Genomic DNA, 27349 nt, shown 5'->3' on the forward strand with positions numbered 1-27349 from the left:
TTCTATAGACCTCATTTTTCCACTTTGGAAGCGTCTATCTTTCAAACGATTGATTTTGAGGAAAAATGGTTTTAGGAACCATGACGTATTTTTTAATGTCCTATCCATAGACAACCATCACGGATAGGTTAGAGGAAAAAAATTTTTTTGAAGAGATGCAGTGACCGCGCGCTCTCCGCCCTCTATCTCGAAAACGGTTCACCGTATAAAAAAAAGTTTACACAAAAGTTGTAGAGAATTTTGTATTTCACAATATTGCTATTGAATACAACTACCAAAAACCCATAGGAAATGAGATATTTCGAAAAAACCGCAAAAAAACGATTTTTGGGCCCTTTGACCCTGAATTTTAAGGGTTGCTTACACCCTACCATATGTAGGTTTTGAGACAAGTTTTAGCGGGTCAATATACAAGTATATACAAAATTACAGCTGGGTATCTCGCATTCCGAGATTTTTACCTAATTTTGCCTTATTTGACTGGACTATGAATAGTAAACATACAAACTACTCACATTTTTAAAACAAAACACTGACGTGGAGACAAATCGACGAGGAAGTTTTCGAACATAGCTTCATCTCATCCCCGGTGGCCACCTTCAGCACCGATATAAGGGGCACCGAGACCTCTAACTAGACCTGCTCCGGAGCCCCTGTGGTGCAACGCCCGTTACGGCACATCCTTAGGGAGACATGTACCTCCCATTAGCCTCGTTGTGTAAGTTGCATGGCAGAACGTGACCACTGTGCCACCGTCTTCCCTCAGCCTAACGAACGCCGCTCCTGGCACTCTACCACCGCCGTTTTGACGGACGGAACGGATTTGGTCGTAGACCTTGGCGTCCATATCCGCCAAGATATCCAACGGCGGAAAGCGAGCCAGGAGAGTTGCCGCCTCAAAGGACACCGTTCGGTATCCTCGTGCGATACGCCTGACAGTCGCGCTGACCAAACAGGCGCCCCGTAAAGGACCATCGATCGCACGACACCCGCGTAGAGGCGGCGAACTTCTTCTCTTATGTACTATGCCTATGCGCCTAGCGAATAATAAAATGTTCGGGCAGCACGTCTCACTCCGCGCTCAGGGTATCGGTCAAGTTGATATGGCCATGAAATTCCTGTACTTGTAGGTACTATATTTATTCCGTGGTCAAAATTAAATAAATGATGAGCTGTCCACTGGTCCGTGAAGTGTGAATTTTGCCGCCCCCTGAATTTGCCGCCCGGGGCATGGGCCCCGGCTTGCCCCCCCCTAGATCCGGCACTGGCTATATGTTTTTAAATTACGCACAATTACGCACATACGAAGATACATTTTGTTTAATTTAAGGTATTCGTATAATTTCCAACATAAGCACGTAATTAGAAGAAACAGTTAATGAGTATCGAAATAATGGACGTGATCGATACTTAAATAGTGTTAAGAAAATACAAAATACTTATGTATTTAATAAGTAATTGTGGAAGAAGGATAGGTAAATAAAATCCATGTATAAAAATCAACATAAATATATTAAACTAAATAATAATACAACAAATGGTTCCAATGCCTCCGCCTTTGCTTGTAACCTTCTATGAAACATTGAACCTTGAAGCAATCTCCATTACGCCGTGACTCAAACCAAATAGCTTATGTGGCTGCATGAGACAGTATCATTTTCTGGAACAAAGGAAATTATACTTTATTGGCATTTGTATAAAGTACATAGGAATCAGGTACCTTTTCTACGAGTAAGTATTGATAAACAAAATCATTTTTTCCGCGCTGCCATTCATTTTTTTTTTTATATCACATTTTCGATACAAAAGTCCAAAAAAGTACCATAATAATGTTGTTTGATATTTAATTACCATTAACTAATTAAATATTGAATTATGGGTACTTCAATATAAATTACGGAATTAGGTAATTAATAATTAAATACCTATGTCCTTTATGGCATCATAACAATAAGCTTTAATATAATTATGTATAAAGGCATAGCTAATGCATAGCTTTGACTATCAGTAAGTGAACAAGTAGATACATGTTTGTTTTTGATTCGTTTCAATGTTGTAAACAATATTGGCTTGTGCATGTAGGTAGCATGAGTCATTTCATGTTTAGTTTCTCTTACATCGTAGACTACTGATTAACTTTCACAAGCTACAAGGGAATAGTTGTCGCATTTGTGGTCTGTGTATGCCTTTGTTGAGTCGTCTTCCAGTTGTATAGACGTCAACTGACTTTCTTTCTAATAAACATGAAAACTAAGTGCATTTTTAAGGTTAAAGAACTGTTCAAAACAAACGAATAATGTTGAAGACAAGTTTTTTTGCAAGGACACTATGCGGTAGTTCTGTCTTCCTCGATTAACTTTTTCCTTCCTTAACATTCGCTTACTTTAATGAACAACTTACTTTATCTTTATTCGTTATTAGTACCTATGGTTTAAATAAGCATCTAACTTTTTTAAATTGCTAATATTTTATAAAGAAAACGCGTCTCTCTAAAGACAATTTAAAACATGAATTAGGACACTTTATGAAATAATGATTAACTAAGAATTCACTATAGGTAAAGCAAAATACACAGGCGGATCGTGAAAAAAAGACTATAATAATTTATCGGCTGCTATGACACTGACATTCTTTATAAGGTAAATAAAGAGATACTGCAATAAGTCACGGATGACCATTACAGTTTCTGGGTAGTAGACAGTACGTCAACTTTATTAGGCGAATCATCCCATATTAATAATCATTTACCTCAATACACGTAATTACAACAAGGTCGTAACAAGAAACGGATGATCCACATGATATTTTTGGGTAGTAGCACTAAACAAAAAGGTGTGTTGGTACCTGAAGTTCTACGATACGGGCACGGGTATTTTTATGCACGTGCGAAATAGCGGACGCAAAGATAAGCCTTTTTTACCTTACACCTGGTTTGGCTTCTGTGTTATTTTTGGCTATTGCAAAATAAAGCAGCAAACAACTGACTTCTAGGTACTGTTTCCAGACCAAATTGAAATAAATGATTCTAAGGTCATGTTTGTTCCTGAGTCTATACTCAACAAGGCTGTATTAATTAAAACAATGTCACATTAAATCAACACTGACAATGGTATAGGATTACGCATCAGTGTAGGTAAATAATGTAATACAGGTAGGTGTGTTTGCAATCAATATTACGAAAGTACAGGCACGGAACGATTGCACTCTTGGGTAAGACATTGTGTCATCGCACGCGTTTTAAATGTTATATAAAAATCGCGGTTTTTATGTCGAGCCGTTTTTTGTTAGGGTTGAAAAAACTCTCAAATTCTATCCGAAAAAGGCGAAGTCATGAGAATGAGGTCAAGTTTTGGCCAAGGCCAAAGCAAGAGCCGATCGCACGCTATGACAACAAAATATCGACGGTTGAAAGGCTAATTGATCTTAAAGCGACATTTTTTGCGAAATTCGGATTTATACCTTCAAATCTATTTAAAAAAATTGATATTGAATTGATCAATTAACCTTTCAACCGTTGATATAGTGATATCAATTTAAACTAGAGAAACGAAGTTTAAAATTACACCGATTAACGAAAGTCGGTCTCAATTTTTTTTTAAGAGAAAACGATTGTTTTTCTCTCTACAGAATTACTTTAAATCTCAACATTTGCTAGAAATTCTCACACGATTCTAAACATTTCTGGGGAACTCCACAAGACGTATGATGGCAGGCAAGACACATTACGTAAGTCACAGGGAAATTACACAATAGTGCAGTTACCTTGATATGTTTATCTTATATTATATCGACCACGATTTATTGGCTGTCGGAAATTTCTAAATAAATCATATTTTGATTACCAACGTAATACGGATATTTTTTTTTTAATATTTCATCTGCAGTCATTCCCAGGACTATAAGCAAATAGGTTGAGTGGTTCTAGAACATTGCGAGGGGTCTCCCCATTGGGAGGCACTCCTTTCCTTTTACCATCGGACATCTAGTTTCTGGATGTCGTAACGTTTGAGGCGTTTACTGTAGTTGATGTTCCTCAATTCGGCAGCTAGGTCATTCGGGTGGTTGTCGAGCCGGTTTCTATAGGTGACAGATATACGTAATACGGATATGAAATAAAAATAACATGCAAGTAAGTACCTACGACTTTTTTTCAAACATGACAAAAAGGGTCATGCCCCCTACATATATTCTTTAAGTATATAATAATTCTTTGGTTTACAACCTTATCTTTACCTGTACAAATCATGCAAGCTATACAAATCTTTAAAACTTCGCACGTGGTCTTTTACAGATAATTTAAAAACTAATTAAATTGTTGTTAACACAATGGCCAAAATACGGGTTCCGTGTTATTTTATAACAAAGGCAAATTTCGTGCTGCTTGTTAGAAAAAAAGATTGTCTAAGTATGTGAGATTACACTTTGAAACGGGCAAATAATTAACTAAATGAGCAATTTTTAATGAGCTTCTTATGACTAAATAATAAGTAAGTACATTATATTCATTTGTGTTTTTTTACTATAGTACATCTGCTAATTTTATTAGAACCGATTACCACGTTTTGCCCAAAAAGCGTGATTCTGTGATTAGACAATCTAAGTGAACAACTTTTTTTTAATCGTGATGAAATCCTCATTCCGTACCGAACTCTTACCGGCTAAAACCACTGCGGTGTTCCTCCACTGCCTGTGCCCGTGGTGCGGGTAGCCCTTACGGATTGATCGCACCTACTGCTATGTAGTTTTCTCCCTAACCTAACTTAACCTAACACTCTAAAATCGGGGTACAATAATGATCCTGTGTACTGTGTATACGAGACAGGAACCGTTCGGCACACGACGTATCTTAGGACGAATAACAAATTAATACAGGCATATACACGTTCAAACAAGTCCGTAAACGAAGCGTAATGTAGTTGTAGTACAATGAGATGAAGTTTGCATAATATTATGCAAGTAGGTACATATTGTTGTTGGTCTCATTAATAAATGACGCCTGAAGCTGAAGAAGATAAATCAATATTAGAGCCACTCGGCTACCGACTAACACCGCTTCGCCTAGAGCAGTTAGTATTCTTTATATGGACATTTATGGATAGGTACGCGTTCAAATTACATCAACTGACGATCGCATTGATAACGGGTGAACAACGGACGGTCCACTCATTGACAACTCGCTGCTCGCACGCTTGCGATGCACGTAGCGCGCATGTGGACCGCGAAGGGAATACCTTGCAAATGATTCACGCAAAGGTAGAACGTCTATATTCAAAAATTCGGGGACCAAGCGATTTTCATTCGTTGACTGCGCGACGTTTACTAGTTGACCGCCAGGCATCCAATTGTGGACTATCTGTCGACAACAAGTTGAGACGGTGGTGGTCGCGTGCCGGGTAGCTCTAAAGAGCGATGACTTTAAGGCCGGTTTTTTTGGTGACGGGGGAAACCTTCAAAAGGCGCCTAGCTTTTTGGGGAAAAAACTAGGGAGTGTGGGATTTTTACCTCACTTAAACGGGTGGTTTAAGTGAGGTAAAAATCCCAATCCCGGTGGCCACCTTCAACACCTGTAAGGGGCACCGGGTCCTTTTAATAGACCTGCTCCGGAGCCCCATGGTGCAACGCCTGTTACGGCACATCCCTAGGGGATTTTAAGGCCTACGGCCTACGACGCGTCATTTGACAAACGCATGCAACATACAAAGGGCGATAGGCAGATTTGTATGATGTAGACCTATACACTAATCTCTATAATAAGAGTAAGGCAGAAACCGTTGTAACCGAAACTTGTCGTTCTACGTGGAGGACTAAGGGGGAGGCCTTTGTTCAGCAGTGGACGTCTCTCGGCTGATGATGAAGGCAGAAACCTAGTAACAGTTATAACAGCTTCATTACAGGTATACCATACCTTCAGAGGTTGTAGGGCGTTGGTGATTTGTACGCCAACGCTCCTAGCTAATACAACGGGCATCAAGTCGACGGTGTACAGTCGATGCAACATCTCGATCATAACCTGTGTCGGTACGTTGTGTCGCTGTCGGGTGCTCTCGTATTTCGACATCCAATCAGTGTGAGCTAAAACAAACAGATTTATTAAATTTTCATAGAGTATACATACTAGTTATTTTTAGAAGGAGTGATTGGTAGAAAATTGTGTATTTTATGGTCAGCAACGTATTTGTAATTCTTGTGAGGTGTTATTGCGTTGCAGGTTTCTAATGGTGGTACCATAAACCAATCTCTATGTAAATGCATTATCAATCCAAATAATTATTAAATTTCAAAACTATGCAAATCCAATCGAACTTAGCTGTTAAAATAGTATTTAGAGTACGGAATATAAACCCAAACACAATACAATTTAGTTCATTCAAGTATCCACGCAATACGGATGCAATAGGCGGTAGTGTTGCAACTCAATCAATGTCAATCGATCGGAATTGGATTCAAGAGTCGTTTACCTCTTCCTATAATAAAATGCGCCCACACAATGTGCCTGTACAATTTCTGAACTTGTCGATACTTATTTGGCGTCGTATGTCGTTTGGGCCCGATTTGTATAAAATTGGTGTATAATTTAATTTACTATCATTTAATTTACTGAAAGGCATGATGAGAAACAAATTAATATGTTTCGAAAAAAAAAACAAATGACATAATCAGGATTTCAATCCGTGCGATTGCGATACAGCTTAAAAGACGAGTGGCGCCATCTATTAGAAAATATTTGCGTCTAAACTAATCCAATGACTCAAGTCGTCAATGAGGATTTTATTCAGTGAAGGTTTTCGTCTTTACTCACGAGATGGCGCTTCTAACCTAAGATCTGTTTACACATTATAAATGATTACGAATAACTTTAGATTTATAAAAGTTATAATACTACACTTACTTATATCCAAACCGCTGTACATGGCATTTGACAAAAACTTTGTGAGATCTGCGACGTCGCCGAAGCCGAGGTTGACTCCTTGACCAGCCAACGGATGTACTCGATGTGCCGCGTCTCTGCAAGATAGAAATAGTTTTAATAATAGCTGCAGCTGCAAGTCTTAAAAAAGGCGACGAATGGAAACACGTAGACTAGTGGCGTACAATTTTGCGCTCACGCGATGGTTCTAGTGAAGTATACGATCTTTTAGTCCCATGAGTTTAGCTGTCACTGGTCAAGTTGAATGAGTGATGACTTGAGATAATATATTCTACGACTAGACTATAAGATAATACACATGGTGCCTCTCATCAATAACTCACTGTTAGATTATGAGCTACCTCTACCTAGTTAAGAGGAATCCTACGCTTGGCCTCTCCACGCTTGTCAGGCGGATTGGAGATCGTAGTTAAAAAGGTTTAGATTAAACAGAGAGCGCCGATGCCCAATCTCTGTTTTTATTAGTAATGGTCCTTTAGTCGATTAGTTTCTTACGACAACGGAGAGAAGAGCAGGAATGTCGTACTTCTATTCTACCGTCACCACAAGACAATGTATCTTTTTTCAGTCAAATTATTTGTTATCCTAAATCAATTAAAATGTTGTATTACCCAATAAGTACGACGCCAGGGGCGATGTATCTCGTGCTATGTCCGAAGGCCAGAGGGAAGGCGGCGCGGGAGTTAGGACTGATGCTGCGAATAGAGGGAGGCAGCTGCCGCGCTGCCCCGTCAGGTAGCCCCGCGCGCCGCAGCCAGCTGCTCACGAACGAAGTAACCGTCTCCACGCTACCACTGCGCGGGTATTGTTTCCACTGAAACAAGTAGTACAACTTCAAATAGGCATGTTTCCTACTAGTCAAATTCAATACTTTATTCGAAACGTCAAAAACTATATTTTCTATGAACTTTGTATGAAATACTCTATTATGACGTCATAAGTTTTTGACGTTAAACAGCAGACTTATTTCTAGAAATTTAGCTAGATCGAAATTAAGTAGTTCATCAAATTTATGAATGAGAGTGTGATTATTTTTGAATATTTTATTGTATTGAAAAGTTGAAATAATTTATTTTTGACCCAGTCATCATCCCTATTCAAAACTTTAATGTAAATATACTTTAAAAGGAAAAACAAAGTATCCTCCATAACGATTTATGTCACCATAATACAGTACGCGATCTGGCTACAAGATAGCTACGTTCATAGAATCTGTAATCAAGTTATATAATATTCTTGCATAATAAATGGCGGATTCACCAGATTGTACGTTTGCCAAGGTGTCAATCAAAACTTGCACGCTAGTATTTTTAATCTTTTAAATTAATTGTATCCATTTGTAAGACGAAATGAAATAACACGACAAGATATATGTATTTCAATTTAAAAAATTAGGAGTAGAAATATAACATAGGTCTTTTTATACCATTGGTATTAATGGTTAATGCAATAAAATTTTCAAACTTTGGTAGCGCGATGTATGACTTGTCCTGTCCATCCAGCACCATCTGTTGGATAATACTCGAACTATCTCTATATGTAGATACCAAAGTACCGTAAAATGGGGTGAATAGGGATCGAGAGGTGAATAGGGTCAGAAGAGAGGTGAATAGGTATAGGGAAATTCTTCATAGTATCTATTCACCCCTCTTCTGTCCCTATTCACCTCTCGATCCCTATTCACCCCATTTTACTGTAGTGAAAGAAGTTTTATAGATTATCCTATAAAGCAGTAAGGACATTACCAGTGCATCATTCAGCGCATCAACGAATTGATCTTCTGGAAGTTTCAGCAGCTGTTTAGCGTGGTCCTGCCAAGTACTCCACACCAGGGAGCTTCGCTTTGAGTCTAGTGGGAGGATGGCAATGGGACCTGTAGGAATCCAGCGCTGCCAAGCTGTGGTGTTTGTATATTCCTGGAAGATAAAGGGAATCAAGTTAGTACTAAGTTATACATTTATGCAATAGGTAAGTACTAGTAATAGATGCGTTTGACCAGTTTATAACGGATACTTAATCAGAATAAAAAAACACCAAAGTTTGTTTCAAAAAGCCGTATCAACAATATCCAAATATCTGATATCTACCACTAAATGTGATACCAGTACCCTTAGGTACGAGTTTGGTTTACGTTGAACGAAAACGAAACGCGCGTTCGGCGTTCTGATTGGCCGGCGCTTATGAACCAACTAATCAGAGCACCAAACACGACCTCGTTTCGATCTCCTTATACGTAAAGTAAACTTGTACTAAGACGCCTGTTCAGGAAAAGCTAGTTATTTTAAATAACGAGACGTAGTTCCACATCTCAATACCTCGATAGATGAAATAATTATGCTTGTGTAAAGAATAACAAGTATATGTGCCGGTGGGTTAATCGTTATTAATAGTACACTTGTTACCGGACAGCCTTGGATCAAGAATTGTTATTATTTACCACGCTTAGTACTTTATCTAAATAAACAACGTTAGAACAGTTAGCTGTGGTTGCCATAAAAACTATTGAAATTTTTTTTTTTGAATGGGAATAATTATTCATTGTTTTCTCCCGCCTTGTGCGAGGCGGCGATAGGGAGTGTCAGATTCTTACTGACTAAAAACTACCGCGTTCCTACTCCTGCTTTTCGAGCTGGAGCCCCGGTAACTCGCTAGGCAGACCGCAGCTCCGGTCTATTTTCCGGTATATTTGAAATTAATCTAGGATCAGAATACTAGATCAATTCCATCCACAATTTTTAAAAGGTTTATGAAGCTTTGTAAAAGCTACATAAAATGGGAGAACTGCAAACCAACACTTTTCTCCATAGAAAACCTGTTGTTTATCTTTACTGTCACAAAACACCCCCACCTCCGTGTCTGTTTGCGTTGGCCTCCAAAAGTACTGAGCAAATTTTCATGCGATTTTAACAAAAGGTGAGTTGGGTCGCAAGTACTATAAGAATAATGATAATGTTGCTCACCTCAGCCAAATTAAGTGTGGCTACAACACCCATTTGGTCATAGTTCCACGATAGATATTGCACCCCCATTGCTCGACGGACCGCTGAGTTGGCACCATCTGCGCCGATCTGGAATAGATAACATACAATCTGAGTCTTGATGGTAATTATAAATGAACTGAGAAGCTTACTTTAGAACAGACATAAATGACGGAAGAACTAAACAAAGAAGAAAACCAATGAAACCATGAATGCACGAACTAAAAATATCATGTTGTTTCATCAAATTCAGCTGCATGCAGGATGGAGGATTTAAATGCTAAATGTCTCATACTTTCGGTTTGCTGTAATTCATCAAATTTTTTGTAAGCTTACGCTTACGCTTTTTACAAAATTTGGGTATTTTACAGACCTACATTTATTTTTAGTTTCAAGAAATTCTTGGAATAACTTAAAATTGTTAAACAGATGATATGAACGTTTTAGTTCTTTCATACGTTTGCTAAAAGTTGTACAACTCGAATGTACGAGTATTAAATTACTCGACATAAAAGTAAGAAAAAATAAACTTTTTTGGTTCAAAAATATGGAAACACCGAAGAGCAGCAGCACCAATATTACAGCATAATTTGTAAAAATGCAAAAACTTGGAACCCAATATCAGAAAACAATCGTGTAATGCAGGAAATCATAAGAATAGAAAATTGGTTATTAAAATTCATAGTAAACAGATGGTGTGGCTGTGTAATCATTAGTTGAGGAGGTTTATTTGTGTATGGCGAGAGAGCAGCTTCGCAGCCGGTGCAGCGCCATTCCGTGGTACAACAGTGCTGGGCGTCGATCCGCGTACCTGTTTGCTCCTTAAACGATCTAAGCTCGCCAAGTGTTCGTGGAAAATGTCCACATGTGATCTGTGAAGTGCAGTGAAGGTGAAAGTGCGTTACAATAAAATAGAAGACACGTGGACTTCATCTTTCGCTCCTACATAAAATAGTCAGTTTAATGAGGCCTTGTTAGCCAAACCTACTGATTTTAATATTTCATATTCAAAGTGAGAATTCTTAAACACTGTTATGCACAATTTATTCCTGGCTTATACCTTATCACGTGCAGGTAAACAGATCTTGTTCTGGTATAAAATTGTGCCGGTACTAAATCTGTGCTTTTAATAAAAGTTACGTGAATATCTAGGTAATAACTCAAAGTCATATTTCAAGACTAACCCCAAATAATTGTTCTTTACAAGAATATTTCATACTGGTGGATCGTGTAAATTCAGTAGAAAAGTCCAATCTATGCAGTATAAGTATCATGTAAAAAGAAAATGGTGCACTAAGTATTTTTAATTAGCTTTTCGTTTTGTAAAGGACATAGGGTTCGAAAATATCTGATAGTTATTATAAATATCGGATATTTATGATATATATTCGATATAAATCAAGTTATTTTATATGTCCACTTTGTATGAACATGTTTTTATATTTTACTAGCAAACCCGGCGAACTCCGTTTCGCCACCAATGATTTTCTGTTTTCCTTCTTTCTTGACTATTTTCCTGAATTTTCTTTGCTATAAACCTTACGGAGCCCGAGACTTTTCCAACGAATGCAAAACCGTGGAAATCGGTTCGTGCGTTCTGGAATTATAGCGTCAGGAAGGAAAACCCGACTTATTTTTATATGATAGATTAGTATTTTTAATTTTTTTTTCATAGGGTTTATTTATATACTTAAAAATCAGGAAAATGATTTCAAAATATACATTTTCTTCTAGATATATTCTTCGAACCTTGTGTATGATATTACAGTTCGTCAGGTTTACTGATTAAATCAATGTATAGAGAAGAATCGGGCACTACAGAATCAAAAATAATAGAACATTTTCCGACATCTCCTTAATATGCAACATGTTTTGCGCGATATACTTTCGTGTTGTTGAGATCAAAATATAACATGAAATAAGTACAACATTATCTATACTATAAAAATAAGTCGGGTTTTCCTTCCTGACGCTATAACTCCAGAACGCAGGAACTCATTTCCACGGTTTTGCATTCGTTGGAAAGGTATCGGGCTTTTTGAGGTTTATAGCGAAAAAATTCTAGAAAAATTCAAGAGAAAGGCAGGATAACCGGGAAAATAATCGGTGGCGAAACGGAGTTCGCCTGGTTTGCTAGTCTGTTATAAAAATTACTCATAATGTTGGTATTTTGTAGCTGTTTCAGTTTATTTCTTTAATGCTTCATGCACACACAATGCTTTCTTAATATATATTTTTTGCTACGACTAGATATTATAATCTTTAGACCAGGAAAACCTAGGAATCATTTGAATGCAGTCAGTCCAATGATTAGGAAAATCCTGAATACTAACAATTAGTAGGTAGTTAGGTACATAACTAGTTTTATTTAATTTATATTAACTGAGACAAGATTTTTCCTGTACACACATTGTTGTTGCAATGCATCGATGACATACTAGATCCTTGAGATATTTTCCTTTATCGTTTCCTAGATTTACTTGTTTTACTTGGTCGTGATTAATAGGTTAAGGAACTAATGGTTAAATACTCAAACGTCACTAAATTTTAAAACGCTCTCAAAAATAGTTCTATCACTTTATAAAATGAAAGAGATAGTACGATATTTAAGTACAATTTAAAATTGAGTAGCGTTTCAGTATTCGGGCTTAAGAGGTACGTTAGGCGATAAAAGGTAGTCGGTAGAAACTGTGTTGACAGTCCTTCGATACGTTTGCATTGTATTAAAGGGTTGATGAGTTTGGAAGAAAAGAAAGTTGAAACTTGAACTTAATATTGTGTGATGAATATAGCTCATACTCATACATATCCACTTCCACAATTTTTACTCGACTAGACAGACTAGACTGCTGTTTTCTGAAAACAGATTCTTTTGTACCTATATATTTCATAAGGTAAAATTATTAACTAAAAATCACGATTTACTCTCGTAAATCAATGGAGAAAAGCTCTACTTGTTACGAGTCAGAGAGGGGCTCTTCATCACGAATTCGTCTTATTCGTATGTCATACGATAGTCTAATAAAAAAAGAATAAGATGTATTGTGCGAGACATAGTCTACCATAAGTATTGAAAACTAAACCACAACAAACTTTTCCCTGGCTTTCCCCACGTGCCATTTTCATTACGAAATGGTTCTCCGTTTTTTTTTTATAAATAGATTTTTGGTTTAAAGCATGTTGCAAGCTTGTTTATTCTGCTGTCACTATTGCACCGCATGTTCCGTGTGTCATGGTCAAGAGAAAAAATGAACGTTGTTAGTGTTTAGTCTTCAATATTAATTTTAGTAAGCCTGCATTCAGTTCCGAGTTCTTAAATATGCAATATTATTTTCTGTAGATTATGGCTAACATTGCGTGTTTATTTAATAATGTTGGTATATTAAGTACTTGAGTTTTCTGGACAAGAAATGAGTTTAGGTCTAGATTGGTCGTATAAAGATATCATATTTCAGGTTTAGTTGATTTTTTAGGATATTACACTACTATTATAAATGTGAAAGTTTGTTTGTTTGGGTGTTTGTCCGACATTCATGCTGAAACTACTGAACGGATTTTGATGAAATTGGTATACAGGGTCTAAGCTGACTTGGGTGATAGATACGCGGGCGAAGACGCTGCCAGAACCTAGTGAACACTAAAAATAAGAAAACATTTAGGCACTTACTTACCATTCACTAGAAATAAATTAAAGTGCTAAAAACTTAGTATTATACTAGATATCATAGATATAATATTTCTATGCTAGTTCATTCGATATATTTTATGTAGTCTTTATACAGGTACCTACCAAGCTCGTTTATATTAATTTAACAACGAGAAAACTCCGAAGAATGAATAAATCTTCCACGGCTCATATCAAAGATGAAATAAATGGCGAGATTGAATTAAAAAGTTCGTGGAAAGAGTTCGACTTCTAGTTCCCAAAACATCCGGCGTTATTCAGAAACTAGGCCGTTGCGAAATGATCTATTAGGTCAGTACGATCGATTTAGAATTAAAAAGTGTTTGGGGAAGAAATAATGACGAGGAGCTCCTTGGCTGGAGTGTTTACCGGGAGAACCCAGACGCGAGCATCATGATGCGAAAGTCGGCGCAGGAAACCAATCACACCAAGTCCAACACGGTAAGCTGGATATATCTTTTAACACTTTCTCTGCTTTGTAATTAACATACAACTACTCACTCACTACATACATGCATGTAAAACATCATGAATGCACATGAGTCAACCGATGAAACAGAGCAAGTGTTGTTCTTTAAGGTAATACCATAAATTAGTGACGGTATCTGTATTTCCCTTAAGTTTACAAACAACACATTGTTTCATAAGATTAATTGTTCACTTGAAAGGAACTCCCACTTCCATTCATTCTCTGTTCTGGATCTAAATTAATTTCTCGATATTTATTACGTACAACGGTAGCAAGCTGGCTAGTTGCCGGTTTTCTGACATTATAAACAACAAAGGAACATTGAAATGACGAACATCGAATCAAGAAGCCCTCACAAGCCTCTGTCTGTTTTCTTTAACATGTCAAAGCATGGAGATTGGAATGTGAGCACATAATTAGTGAGATTTTGTAAAGATTCCATTTACACAAACCCCATCAGTTAGACGCATGTCTAAACAGAGATTAAAATAACCTGCGAACCTTGATGTTAACTATAATAAACGTGTAAATACAGTGTTTTTATGAAAATGTTGAATATTTCGGCCCCTTTCTTAAGAATGGCCGTGACGTCTACAATTATACAGTTCTGTTAAACACGCTCATTAAAATTTTAACGAACTTCTCGGAACCTAAAGTATTCAGCATTAGCGCCTAGGAGAACGGCTTTGATGTCGCTACACATTGTAGTTACATCGTACTACCACAAGTATTGTTTTCAATTACTTATATAAGAAAAAAAATGCCACAATGATGTATTCTTGTATTTATTTGAGTATATGTGGGGGAGTATTATCTAAACAGCATCATTTATAAAACGCCTTGATTCCAGTAAGTACCTCTGCCAGAAGCTTGCGGTTATGACGTGCTAATATTGGAAGTTTGATTTCATTGTTTGCATGTTTCACTCGTGCAGCAGGTGGTCTCGGACACTTTACAACATGGTGAATTTAGGAATGGCTGTATAACGTCTTGAAGGATAATTGTCTATTCATAATATTACGACTTGAATCTACTTGCACTGGTTTTGTTTTATGTATTACTCGCAGTAGCTATATTTACCTAAATAAGTAGTATAGTTGCTATATGACCTGGTTTACTGAAAGTTGTGTATTGAGAATTAAAACAGAAGATAAGTAGGTATGTAATGCGAATAGTCAGCACTATCTATTGCGTTTGTAACGTAAATTTACCTATGTATTCAGTTCTAAATTAGAAACAGATTCTCGTATTTTAGTTTGAGATACCTAAAATTCTTAACGCATTTGTTATGATGTCGAATATGTAATCAACGGGAATCTGTCTCGAGAATGAAAGAATCCGAGCATTGGTTGAGTGGTTCCCAAAATAATTGCGTGGGTTTGTCGCGACACATGTGATGGTCATTGGTGGCACTATCAAACCGTGCATTAGTACCTACACATGCACGGGAAAGATAAAAAAATTAAACAAAACATATAATTTCGGTAAAATTAATACAAGTGATACGTTTCTAGAAACAATTTTTTAGCTATAATGCTTTGTCTGGGATAGCAGATTAGAGAATGACGAAATCTTAGAAGCTACAATTTAGATTATTTCCCGTGTTATTATACTATCCATCGGCCGGGACGACAAGAGCGGGAGTTGAGTAACTTTCAGTTTTCAGTGGAGCGTGAGCACGCGCAATGATACGCTCATTCGCGCCTCGTCCGCGGGGTACGGAAACACACGTTCGCAAACAAGAGATAAGGAGGAAAAAGGTCCACTATATTCCATAATAATATATCCATGTTTTATGCAATTTGTTATTCGTACAACTAGGGACACATGGTTTAGAAAGTAACCCAAATGTGCCTGCGCAACATTTAGCAACTCCCTGGGAACAAAGTTATTTTGCCACAATACGGTTAAATATCCTGTAACGAATCCGTTTTATGTATTGCTTAGCATTATTAACATCAAAGGCGAGAAGTGACGTTAAATGATATACAAGTTTTAGTGTTACAATGAGTGTGTGTTGTCAGGTGTCCCGTGAAGGAAGTGCAGGATGGTGTGGTGCTATGAGGCAGGTGGCCGAGGACACGGACGACGACATCGAGGAACCCTACATCTCCAGCGACGAGTCTGCTCATGGTGCGGATCTCGCGGAACTGTTTCGAGTCAAACCATCACCAGATATTTGGGAACTAGGTAATTGTGAACTGCCTCTTTGTGTCGGGTAATTTAAGTAAAAATATTTTCCTTTGACTCACCTTACTGATACCTACTTACTCAAGGAATAAATAACTACATTCCTACTTTAATTCCAATATCAGTGTTATAAATCCATTCGCGCGCGATGGTAGCTACACCGGCCTGCTGTAACATATGTTTTCTCCGCACGTGTTTCAGATGAAATTGAATACAACTTACGACATCTCCCTCTAGCTGAAGAAATATCTGCTAATATATCGACGGGACATTATGACGAGACAGTAGAACTCGCAGCTAATGTAGAGGATGGAATTTTGACAGCCGGCCTATGGGCTTGCTGGCACGGCAGGAGTTCACTGCTGTCAAAGTTGTTGAAGTTGGGGTTGGATCCAAACAGAACCGATGATGCTGGAAGGTACCAACCACTGTTCATAGACATGGATTGGACGATGGTAACAGGGTACAAAATTTACAGTGTCTTCTTACAGATCATGTCTGCATTTAAGCTGTTTGGTAGGCAGCGAAGAATGTGCCAAACTGTTACTGGAGCACGGAGCCGACCCAAACATGTGGGACTCGTCGACAGACAGAAAAGCCACACCACTGCATTGCGCCGCAAGCGCGAAGAGTTTGGCGTGCGTCAAGGTAAACAGAATATTTTTAAAGATGAAAGATGACCCACTAAAGTAATGTTGTAATATATTTAATTTATTTGCACAGGTGCTAATTGCTCACGGAGCGGACGTGAATGCAGGTCTCAACGACCGGTCTCCCTTACATTACGCGGTGCTCAGCGACGCACCGGTAGTTGTGAAGGCGTTACTGGATGCAGGCGCTTGTCCAGACACACCACAGGTGCGGCCTGTTTTTAATCTTAAATCGAACACAAACCAGATGATAAATTGTCATTTAATTCAAATATGATAGAGGAAACGATCCAATACCTTAAAGTTGCCAAATTGTTTAGGTATTCACTGAAACTCCATTGCACGTGGCGGCCTCTCTTGGGTCGGCATCATGCACTAAGTTATTATTGGACGCCGGTGCCGACGTCCGAGCGGCTTTCGGAGCTGGTCGAGCGACCGCCTTACATCTAGCAGCAGAGGATGGCCACGCAGAGTGCGCAAGGTTACTTCTTGATCATGGAGCGAGGATCGATTTAGCGAACGTAAGAGGACAGACCCCGTTACATTTAGGTAAGTATATACGAATTGTTATTCTTTTTACATGCAACTTTTTTTTCTGTTTACTATATTTGTGTTTATTTACGTTACAGCTGCATTGGCACAATCACTGGAAGTGGTCGAGCTGCTGGTGGGCAAGCACGCAGATGTTCGTGCACGTGACAGCGACGGACGCACGCCGCTGCACGGAGCTATTGTGAGAGGAGTTCGAGCCTGCGATGTAGCCCGGGCTCTGCTGGCTGCAGGGGCCGATCCGAATGCGGCAGACAACTTCGGATACACACCGATACATATAGCCGCCTTAAATGAATTTTCCGCCTGCGTGTTGTTGTTACTAGGTAACGAAACACAACTAACTAGGAAACAAACTAACTAGCCGCAAATTAATTACCCCTTTTCAATGTTCAAACTATAGACCACTTGTTCCAATGATTCACCATCGCATATATTCAGGTTGTTTATATTAATACGTCGATATCTTAAAAGTGGAAACTTTGTTTTTCTTACTAGAAGTATTGAAATATTTTCCAAACAATTCATAAATTGCTTTCAGATTATGGCGGGGACGTGACACTGCGTACAAACGGTGGGGTGTCGGCGCTTTCGTTCATAGTACGCCGAGTGCCTGACGTGATTCCACGATACTTGGGGAAGCTCGACGATGCTGTTCATGTCAGCGAGCAGGAGATAGGGGATGTCGACTGCGAATTGGTTATAGACTTCAGGCCACTAGTTCCGTGCCTTAGTAGAGGCGAAGCTGAACTCTTACTCGCTTTCATTGAGGTATGAAACACTAAAGTACACACAGGTATTTCAGCCGTGTTTACATTAGTCAGAGTACGTCAAACAAATTCGTGGATCTACAAGTAACTTGTACTACGTTACAGGTTGGCCGTAAAGACGTATTGAAACATCCAGTTGCAGAAACGTTTCTGTTCTTGAAATGGCGCCGAATAAGGAAGTTTTTCGTAATGAGTTTCATCTATCATGCGCTGTTTATTACTTTGTATAGTCTCTATATCCTACGTAAGTATTATTATGGTATATATCCCTTTAGTGTTTAGTAAACCACTGGTGTCCAACCACTTGTTGACATCAGTATTGCTATGCGTTATTATAAAACTAACAGCAGTCTCTATAATTAAACAGTTTTGTTGTCAGTATATCAATTTTTCTTATTCCAGAGATCTTTCTATGTGAGTCCAGACCATGTGAGGTTCCAACATATCTCCGACCAGTCCAATACCTCATTATACTACTGAATCTATGTTTCTTATCGAAAGAGGTATTTCAGGCGTGTTTAGACTGGTCAGCGTATATTAGACAATGGGAAAACTGGTTGCAAACCCTGATAATAATCGGCGTATTTCTTTGCACGGTAAGCATACGCAGCAAATGTTATTTTTGGCAAAATGATGACCGCTATAAATGAAATAGTTACTACGTTCACAGCGGATTGAAAAGTGTTTTCATGAGAATACTTTTATCTAGACTAGACATACGTATGGGACCTGTAATGTCACAATGTCTCATACATTGTAATAACATAATAGAGGCGTCTTTAAGAAGCGTATTATTTTTTGGTGGATTTACGTATTGAATGTTATAGATACCAAGTTGGGATAACGGCGAACTAAGGACGAACACGTCAAGTTGGCAGCACGATATAGCAGCTATCACCATATTCTTCTGTTGGTTAGAGCTCATGATGATCATCGGTCGTTTCCCAACGTTCGGCTTGTATGTCCAAATGTTCACCACAGGTATTTTTAATACTTTATAACATTAATTCGATTTCAATTGTAATCCGATCTTTAATATTTTTATGTAAGTATTTCATGTATTTTTTCCAATTTCCAGTGACTGTAAACTTCGCAACATTTCTGCTCGCGTACAGTTGCTTGCTCATAGCATTTGGCCTCGCATTCAGCGTGCTGTTCAGCAACTACGCTCCGTTCAAACTGCCGGCCAGCTTGGTGAAAACAGTGATGATGATGTCGGGCGAGTTGGAGTACGAGGACATATTCTACAGTAACAATACGACGCAGTCTGACTATCCCGCCACTGCACATGGCATGTTCCTCACATTTGTTCTACTCGTCACTGTTATATTGACCAATCTCTTGGTTGGATTGGCTGTCAGCGATATACAGGTATGTTTGAGTCTTATTACAGTAAGTTTGTATTTCTACTGATGATAATGAATTCTATTACTTTCCAGGCTCTACAAGAGAGCGCTGGACTGGACCGACTAGTCCGTCAGACACAGTTAGTTGCGCACTTGGAGAGTATGTTGTTCAGCTCACTATTGACTTGTGCGCCCAAGCAGTTGCTAGGTGTGTTACGCTGGGGGGCGCTACTGACTGCCTCGCATACCCGCACGCTTACTATACGACCCAACGATCCGAGGGAAAACAGGGTAAGAATAATTTGCTTAGATTACCATCACTTTTCTGGAGACATAATCCATACTAATAAATAAAGTTGAAGAGTTTGTGTGTTGCATAGTCTATTTTTTTAGGAAATGTAGGTTGGCTGTAGGTTATAAACAGCTCGTGACGTCAATAGGAGCCGAGCAGAGCGGGTAAAACCGTGCGGGATTAGCTAGTAGGTAGTAAAACTCTCTAAGCACAGAGTTTTGACCTTGATCGTAATAATAGTAACTTTTACTCAATGTAAGAGTTTAGATTAGCTATCCTTAGAGCGGTGTCTTAGTACTTATTGAGAGGCAGGCCCAAATGATCGATTGTGCTTTGATTTCAGATCCCGAAAGACCTAATAACAGCAGTTTACAAAATGGTGGCCAGCCGGAAGATAATACAAAAAAGTATCAAACACAACAATAACTACGTTTTTAGACTGAAACGGAGCAAAGACGAAGCGGAATTGAAACAGAATCAAGTGAAGAGAAGAAGTAATTTGTTTGACATATATTCAGTGGAGAGTCAACAAGTCGAGAGGAGAAAGAAAACTAATTCTGCAAGCAACGCGGACAGAGTTAGACCAACATCATTGAATATAAACGCAATACAGGAAATATGTATGGTTGATATTAAAACACAATTAATGGAACTCACAAAACGAGTAAATAAATTAATAGAGACCACAGAGACCAGATTAAGTCGGATTGAGAACAAACTTATGCAGCCACCGTAAACTGGCTTGTTAGCTGAGTACTGGCAGTTTGACAACAATACATTATTTTTTAATGTGTTCTATAGTCTCGTTTAATATATAGGTAGTGGTGTGGGTGTATAACATTCTGTACTTTATATTTCACCTTTACAACTATAAGTACCAGTTTACGTAATTATATTAATTATAAGAATGTCTACATTTGTTATTCAACCTTTACAAATATTAAAAATTTAAAGTGAATAGTTTCATTCATTCAATGTAACCTATATTAAGCAAGACTTCATGTCAATAATACTTTTATGTGCTGTTTTAATAAGCTCAAAAACAAAGATTAAAACATAAAATAATCAGGGCAATTGGAAACCTTCTTTCAACGTAAGATCAAATAAAAAAAAAAAACTCTACCACTCATCTTGTGTCCCATACACCTTACACAAGAGTACATTGTCCTCAATATCACCATTATCATAATTATCACCACAGCTGGACATAGGCCTCCCTCAATTTCTTCCAGATTGCCTGGTTGGAAGCAGAACAATAATAAAACTGTACTTACCAAGAGTTGACAAGTGTATGTGTCGCCATTAGACATTTGAACATAACTTTTAACTGTGGAATTATCTTGTTTGGGTAGTTGATAGCCGGCGATCTTAGCATCATAAACTATTTTAACATTGTTGTCAGTTGATGTCAACTCGGTGTTGACCGCATGCAGCAAGATATCATTCTCCACAATGTAGGCAACATCATCATCAAGTAGCTCTGAGCTGCTGAATGATATCATTGCGTCTGATGAGGCATCCCACACCTGAAAGGTTGATGAAGATATGTATTAAAAATAAATTGGTGACTGGTGGCAAAGGACTGAGTTAAATTTTTTTTTTGTGGAAATATCTTCCATTAGCTTCTTCCGCCTTGGGGGAGGCTAGAGAGAGTGACAGACTTTTACTTACCACAAACCACCCCATTCCTACTCCTGTTTTTCGAGCCGGAGCCCCGGTTAACATGCTAAGTAGTCAGCTAGCAAGGCAACAGCCCTACTGGGCCCAACTGTTATTATTATTGTTTTTAACAATTTTAGTACAAACTTACTTGCATATATCTGACAGGCTGCAACCTCATCTTCTCAACACGTTTCCACACATCGAGTGATGTCATCAGAGCCTTTGTGTTCTGGTTCAGGGCCACCACTCTGTTGCTGTACTCCGGCTTCCATTTGTACTCTTTGTCTGGACCTCCCTCCAGAAGCAATACTTTTAAGTTTGATAGAATTGAATCTTTGGCTGAAAATGGACATGTAATATTCTTGTAAATTCTTGTTGATACAAGTCTTACACTATGAGATTAAAATCCATAATAAATAGTTACCTATTTAGATAGGGAATGTTAACCCAGTTTTGAAAAGCATTTTAAATTGAAGTGGTAATTAGAGTAATGCAACTTTAATAGAGTGTAAATTGAAAGACAATTAATAATTGAATTATATTAACCCGTCGTGTGCCGGAACGCAGATCCTCGCGAGACACAATGTATTATCTATTGTTGTCTAATATACCAGCCTATGATAGGTTAATAACATTCTAAGCATAGATCTCGTCCGAGAAAAATGGAAGTACATCGAACAGAAAAATACTGGCAGTGTTTATATTGTTTTTTTTTTACATACCCATGGCACAGGCGAGGGTGCACCCAACCATTCCGCCGCCGGCAATAATAACATCATAGTCTCCCTTAATATTCTCAGACGGTTTTGTCAGAATGGTCACATCATCTGCAGCACTTAGTGAACGAACACTTGTTGTTCTGATGCTGCTTTTAATTTGCCGCACGAAAAGCCGCTTCACGCTATTACTCAACATTTTCTTAGCTAATTATTTTCGATATTAGATACTAATTGAATTCTCTATCAACATACGTTAACCGTAAATTACATTAACTAGTTTAAGTATCTTATTTTGATTTATTTTCTCAGAAAATACCGCTTTTGATTTATAAATGCAAATTATTATCTATTTTTTTTTAGGTTATTAAATCATTTGTTATTTGTTGTGTCAGTTGTCAATGTCAAATTGACAGACCAAAACATCGCGGCATTCCAATTTACGCACACTAAAATGTGCAATGCACATTTTCATAGCATTAACTCTTTTGTGAGTCACAATTTAAACCTGTTTTTGTTAAATTATCCTAGATTAATATTTTAAGTTGGACCCAGTACAGACTTCGTAATAAAGTGATTTCTTATTTCTTCCAGTAAAGTTATAAAGATGCCCACTGCGCATATTATTTAAGGCATCCATAGCGACAACAATGACAACAAAAAATGTAATACTTAGCTGTTAGTTAAGAGGCAATGTGGTTTATAAAATAATTAGTTAACAATGATTGTGTAATTTAAATCGGCATGACACATCACACAAGTGTGTTTAATAACTCTTGCCTGAGAGTTCCAGTGGATCCTATTAGTAAAATGCCGAAGTCTGCTTATGAACGGAAAGAAAAAATACGTAATCAACAGTCTTCTATTGATTCTTCTTCGACGTGTTCTGTCGGAGCAGCAGACCTAGATGCAGAAAAATTGAAAAACTTTTACCGGAGTATTCCAGACTATAATGATATTAATCATTTACCTACCGAGGAGTTTTATTCCACGCTAAAATCTTTAAGAGATAAAAAGAAAGTTATGCTAGGACTAGCTATTGAATTCATAGACGACTGCAATGGACATGATGACAAAATACTGAATAATTTAACATTAGAAAACAGCCGGTTACCAGCTATGACAAAAAGTTGTAAAATTAAAGGAAATCGAATACCCAGGCGAAAACTGTCTACGGGATCAAAAGATTCTAATAACAAAAATGATCATAATAATCACATTACTTCTAGTGCTCTATCAAAACCGAGAGCTAGCAATATTATAACAGAATCATGCCTTAAACCATCTGTTAGGAAGAATGTGGCACCCACGACGATGGTTGAAAAGAAAAATGGTCACGAAGATTTAAAAATAGCTCCAATGAAAAGTAATTTAGAAAAGACAAGAACCGAACGTCCTAAGAGAAATCACTCAGCTTGTTCTATTTCATGGAATGATGCTAAGTTTGAAAGTAAGAACGAAATCGATCAGAAGTTTGACGAATTTTTCGATGGGAAAAAGTATGATAGTTGTAAAGATTTTGACGGAGATGATTTTAAAACACAAAGTATGCCTTCAAGTCCTTTAAGGTCGAAACGGTGTGGTTCCCCAACACGACGTAGGAAGAGCATAACAATTCCTAAACCCTTCAAAATGACTGAAAGGTGAGTATGAAACCAGACTTAATTACGTAGCTTCTCAATACAGTAAAACCCTTACGATTTAAGTTTTTACAATTACACTAAGGGCAAGTATGTAAACAAAAAGCTGTGCATTAAGAAGCTACTTTCATCAATGGATAGAAAGCTGAACTAGGTAAAATCAAATTCGAACAGCAAAAATATCATGTAGAGCGCTGTGTTACACATTAAGTAGGTACCTTACCTACCTATGAAAGGTAAAAATGTTTTTTTTTTCTGTTTTTCGTAGAGACGAAGAAGATCGCATAGTCAACGAACTTCGGTGTCTTCGAAAATCGTTTTCAGAAGACATGCTTCATCAGAAGATGGAAAGAAAGAAGTTTAAAGCAAGGCCGGTGCCAATCGAGTCCCGCATCCCTCTCTACGACAAGATCTTAGAGGACCAAGCTATGAGGTTTCCTTCCGACCTGAAAGCTACCTGTATGCTTCTTACTAGATTACACTTTTTCCTTGATTATTTTAATTTATTAACTACTTACCTAATTAATTTTATCAGTTTTTGCAAGCTGCTTTTTTAATGATTTGCGGTTAGTTGAAACACGTTCTATCTGTAGCTGTTTTTTTTTTACAAAACCCGTTGGTTTAGTATACTACTTAGGTAAATTAATGTTTAATTATATTTTCGCAAATTCACCTTAGGTAGTGCTTAAATCAGTATTACCGACGCATTTCACGATTTCTTTCTTAATACTTTTTCTTCACCTTTTATTGTACCAACCTTTTAAAGCTTCTTAGATCTAAATATGTCGCCGGGCTGTTAATAAAATTCATGCTTATTAGACTCATTTACATTTTACAGACGTGCAATAACAAAAATAAATAGCGAGGCTGAGCTAAGGGCTCAGATGAAACCTTTTAGTTTTACAAAAAGAGAAGAAAAGGGTCTTGGTGGAATGTGTGAACGAGCAATTCATGTTTTACCAAAAAGTAAAAAGAAGAAACGGTTTAGGGCTCGACCTGTGCCTAAAAACTTGTTTTCCAATTACTTTTACGACAAAATGAGAGAGGATGACTTTTTCAGGTAATATTGGTCATTATTAAATAAGTGTTACATACCTTTTTCCGTTCATTGGAATACATCGTGGTTATGTACAATATTCTACTCAAACTTGATAGGGGTCTGAAAATGAAGTGCTCTGTCTGCCAAGCATACATATTTACACCATAAAACTACTACTTTCTACCAATATTTTGTCGCGACTTGTGATTTCATTACAAGTTCTAATTTAGTATTTACTACGATTACAGATCTATGAACAAACGTATAAGAGCAGATGAAATGTTACGAAGCGCAAATTATCCTGGCACAATGGCTGCTCGGGACCGTAGTCGTCTCTCAACACCAGCCGCTCATAGTGACCTGCCCATAGACCCTTCTCCAGGAGTGCCGTCTATTTCATCATCTGATAGACAAAGATGTCCAAGTCCGACCAAAGATCGGAAGAAAAGAAATAAAAGTCAAAAGGAAGAGTTTATAACTACCAGCCCTCAGCCGTTCCGATTCAATACTGCAGATAGGGCTGCCAAGAAAGTACGTATTCTCTGTTTCATATAACTGATTAAATCTTCATCAAATTCTAAGTTAGTCGTTCCATCCTTAGGATTCGAATTTTGAAAATTAAGAAGTCTGGGTTATGCTTCAGAATTGAACCAATAGCATTAATTCATTCATTCTGGATTCAAAGCAATCATATGATAATATTTTACATTTTAGATGCACGATGTGACGATGAAAATTTATTCAGAAAACAAAAGCAATGAGAGCACCAGTGCAGCGGGGAACGGTCCAGGGGCTCGAGCGTACTCAGCCCTTGACCTCCGAGCTTCTGCATCAGGCAGGTCTAACCTAGCAGCTCTTTTGAGAGCTGAAGCAGTCAGAAGAAGGTTCGAAATGGAAGCAGCTTCTCGATTGGCAGAACAACGACGTCGCAATGAGATGAGATTGAGGGATCGCCAATTACGTTCCAAACCCGCTTGGCATCTTGTCAAAAACAAGTTAGTTTGCAACATAAAAGAATGTCACTTGATTATTTGAATTTCAATCCAGTTTCTGTAGTGTTGTTGTTAGCCTTTGGTCAGCAATAGGTATTTTCTATAATGCATTGTTATATAATTTGTGGTTATATTTTCCCCCCATTTATTCATAAAAAAATTCAACCGATTTTATTCATTAAAAAATATTTTAAATATTTATTTAGGTACCTACCTATAGAATATTAAACACCTAAGTAATGTAGTGAAATTTTTTTAAAAGAAATTTAGATTTTTTAGCACTTCTTGATAATTTATGAAGGTGCATATACAACGTGTAACAAAAAGGGGGTATACATATCAATTGAACGGCTTCTAGATAACGTAACAAACAATACGGGAAGGGATTTTTAAACTCATGTTTTCATGGTACCAAGTTATGAATTTTTCAAATCGCGCCGCCGCGTTATTCAAAATTAGTTAGACAGGTACTAGGCGATCAGATTGACAGAAGAAATGTTTCGTGATATTAGCGAGTGATCCCTGTAGTGTTGTGACACGTTTGTATGATTTAAAATCAAGAACCATGCGATATCAAGTGTTTGGTACAAATTTTTTTTAATTGTATTTTAAACTGAAACTTCGTATAGAGACTCTATTCAACCTGTATTCATCAGCCCTTCTTGATGTATATGGGTATTTTGTTACACGTTGTATAGTACACATTCATTACACGCATTCATAGCACGCATCTTTCCATATATGAAACATATCATAGTTGAATCTGTTTCCACCAATGCTATGTGTACCAATAAATATGATTGGTGCAGTGAAAAGCATCCTAAGGGAGGAAGTTATGGTTTAGGATTTATATCTGCACTTACTTATCCTCTTATTTTACCATAATATACCATAAAAAAAAAATCATAAAACGATTGGATAAGGTTTATTCCCAAGTCCATCTGACAGAAAAGGTACATTTTAATTTTTAGTCACGAGGAGGACATTGCCATGAGGCTGCAAACTCGGCGCGATGAGGAGAGGATGAGACGAGAGGAGTTTCTTCATGAGATGGAGTTGATGTATGGGAGAGTGCAGCAGCAACCGATGCTCTTCGAGAGGTACTACGCGCCACGGTCACTGTCAGCTCCCCTAGACACGCTGCAACTGTCTCCGAGGAAGTCCACGAAGAAACGCAGTTCACGCAACAAATCGTACCATTACAATAGCCCGACTCGATCCCGCAAAGTATCGATTAATGATACAGCGGAAACTTATACTGGAGATGTGACGGAGTTCCTAAACAGAATCGATATCGATGACAAATACTCAGACTCGGAAATCGTAACCGATAGTTTGGATAGAAAATTGTGATTTCACTCTAATTCATTGCCATTTGCACTTGAGTTATTGGTATTCGGTTAATCAATAAAAATGCATGTTTAATGTCTGTGTGTTCATTTT

The 27349-nt window shown here is 37.8% G+C and overlaps 3 protein-coding genes across 14 annotated transcripts; 2 read left to right on the forward strand and 1 right to left on the reverse strand.

Moving 5' to 3' along the window:
- Positions 1-1493: 1493 nt before the first annotated feature.
- LOC118275295 (ubiquinone biosynthesis monooxygenase COQ6, mitochondrial) lies at positions 1494-22642 on the reverse strand. Its single transcript, XM_035593218.2, has 9 exons — positions 22242-22642; positions 21668-21858; positions 21132-21383; positions 9889-9996; positions 8674-8844; positions 7540-7742; positions 6890-7005; positions 5906-6072; positions 1494-1660 (listed from the first exon to the last, which is right to left on the reverse strand). Exons 1-9 carry the CDS (start codon positions 22432-22434, stop codon positions 1631-1633), a joined length of 1431 nt encoding a protein of 476 aa, XP_035449111.2. The 5' UTR covers positions 22435-22642; the 3' UTR covers positions 1494-1630.
- LOC118275293 (transient receptor potential channel pyrexia) lies at positions 10564-20815 on the forward strand. Of its 12 annotated transcripts, none has more exons than XM_035593206.2 (15): positions 10564-10980; positions 13678-14032; positions 16085-16250; positions 16452-16668; positions 16742-16898; positions 16974-17108; positions 17221-17449; positions 17530-17775; positions 17991-18220; positions 18325-18463; positions 18622-18815; positions 19047-19200; positions 19298-19590; positions 19659-19856; positions 20201-20815. In XM_035593206.2, the coding sequence occupies exons 2-15, from the start codon at positions 13985-13987 to the stop codon at positions 20591-20593; spliced, it is 2799 nt and encodes a 932-aa protein (XP_035449099.1). In that variant the 5' UTR covers positions 10564-10980; positions 13678-13984; the 3' UTR covers positions 20594-20815. The 12 variants fall into 12 exon arrangements, with proteins under 12 accessions (XP_035449099.1, XP_035449101.1, XP_035449098.1 ...); XM_035593208.2 differs by having other exon boundaries at positions 13689-14032; XM_035593205.2 differs by having other exon boundaries at positions 10564-10918.
- A 137-nt stretch (positions 22643-22779) lies between the features above and the next one.
- On the forward strand, positions 22780-27331 carry LOC118275294 (protein FAM161B). The gene is made up of 6 exons (XM_035593217.2): positions 22780-23878; positions 24144-24308; positions 24714-24935; positions 25163-25445; positions 25629-25909; positions 26878-27331. Exons 1-6 carry the CDS (start codon positions 22980-22982, stop codon positions 27257-27259), a joined length of 2232 nt encoding a protein of 743 aa, XP_035449110.2. The 5' UTR covers positions 22780-22979; the 3' UTR covers positions 27260-27331.
- Positions 27332-27349: the final 18 nt, after the last annotated feature.

Source organism: Spodoptera frugiperda, chromosome 8, assembly GCF_023101765.2.
Source record: "Spodoptera frugiperda isolate SF20-4 chromosome 8, AGI-APGP_CSIRO_Sfru_2.0, whole genome shotgun sequence".
NCBI classification, from domain to species: domain Eukaryota; kingdom Metazoa; phylum Arthropoda; class Insecta; order Lepidoptera; family Noctuidae; genus Spodoptera; species Spodoptera frugiperda.

Bases quoted from the DNA above. Each gene is read 5' to 3' on its own strand.
- LOC118275294 (XM_035593217.2), top strand. From the start codon at position 22,980: ATGACACATCACACAAGTGTGTTTAATAACTCTTGCCTGAGAGTTCCA. The intron at 24,936-25,162 runs GTAATATTGGTC...CTACGATTACAG, and splicing joins AGAGAGGATGACTTTTTCAG to ATCTATGAACAAACGTATAA. The intron at 25,910-26,877 runs GTTAGTTTGCAA...TTTAATTTTTAG, and splicing joins TGGCATCTTGTCAAAAACAA to TCACGAGGAGGACATTGCCA.
- LOC118275293 (XM_035593204.2), top strand. From the start codon at position 15,746: ATGATACGCTCATTCGCGCCTCGTCCGCGGGGTACGGAAACACACGTT. The intron at 16,251-16,451 runs GTAATTGTGAAC...CACGTGTTTCAG, and splicing joins ACCAGATATTTGGGAACTAG to ATGAAATTGAATACAACTTA. The intron at 16,669-16,741 runs GTACCAACCACT...GTCTTCTTACAG, and splicing joins AGAACCGATGATGCTGGAAG to ATCATGTCTGCATTTAAGCT.
- LOC118275295 (XM_035593218.2), bottom strand. From the start codon at position 22,434: ATGTTGAGTAATAGCGTGAAGCGGCTTTTCGTGCGGCAAATTAAAAGC. The intron at 21,859-22,241 runs GTATGTAAAAAA...GTCCATTTTCAG, and splicing joins CACCCTCGCCTGTGCCATGG to CCAAAGATTCAATTCTATCA. The intron at 7,743-8,673 runs GTAATGTCCTTA...TACTTGTTTCAG, and splicing joins ATGCGCTGAATGATGCACTG to TGGAAACAATACCCGCGCAG.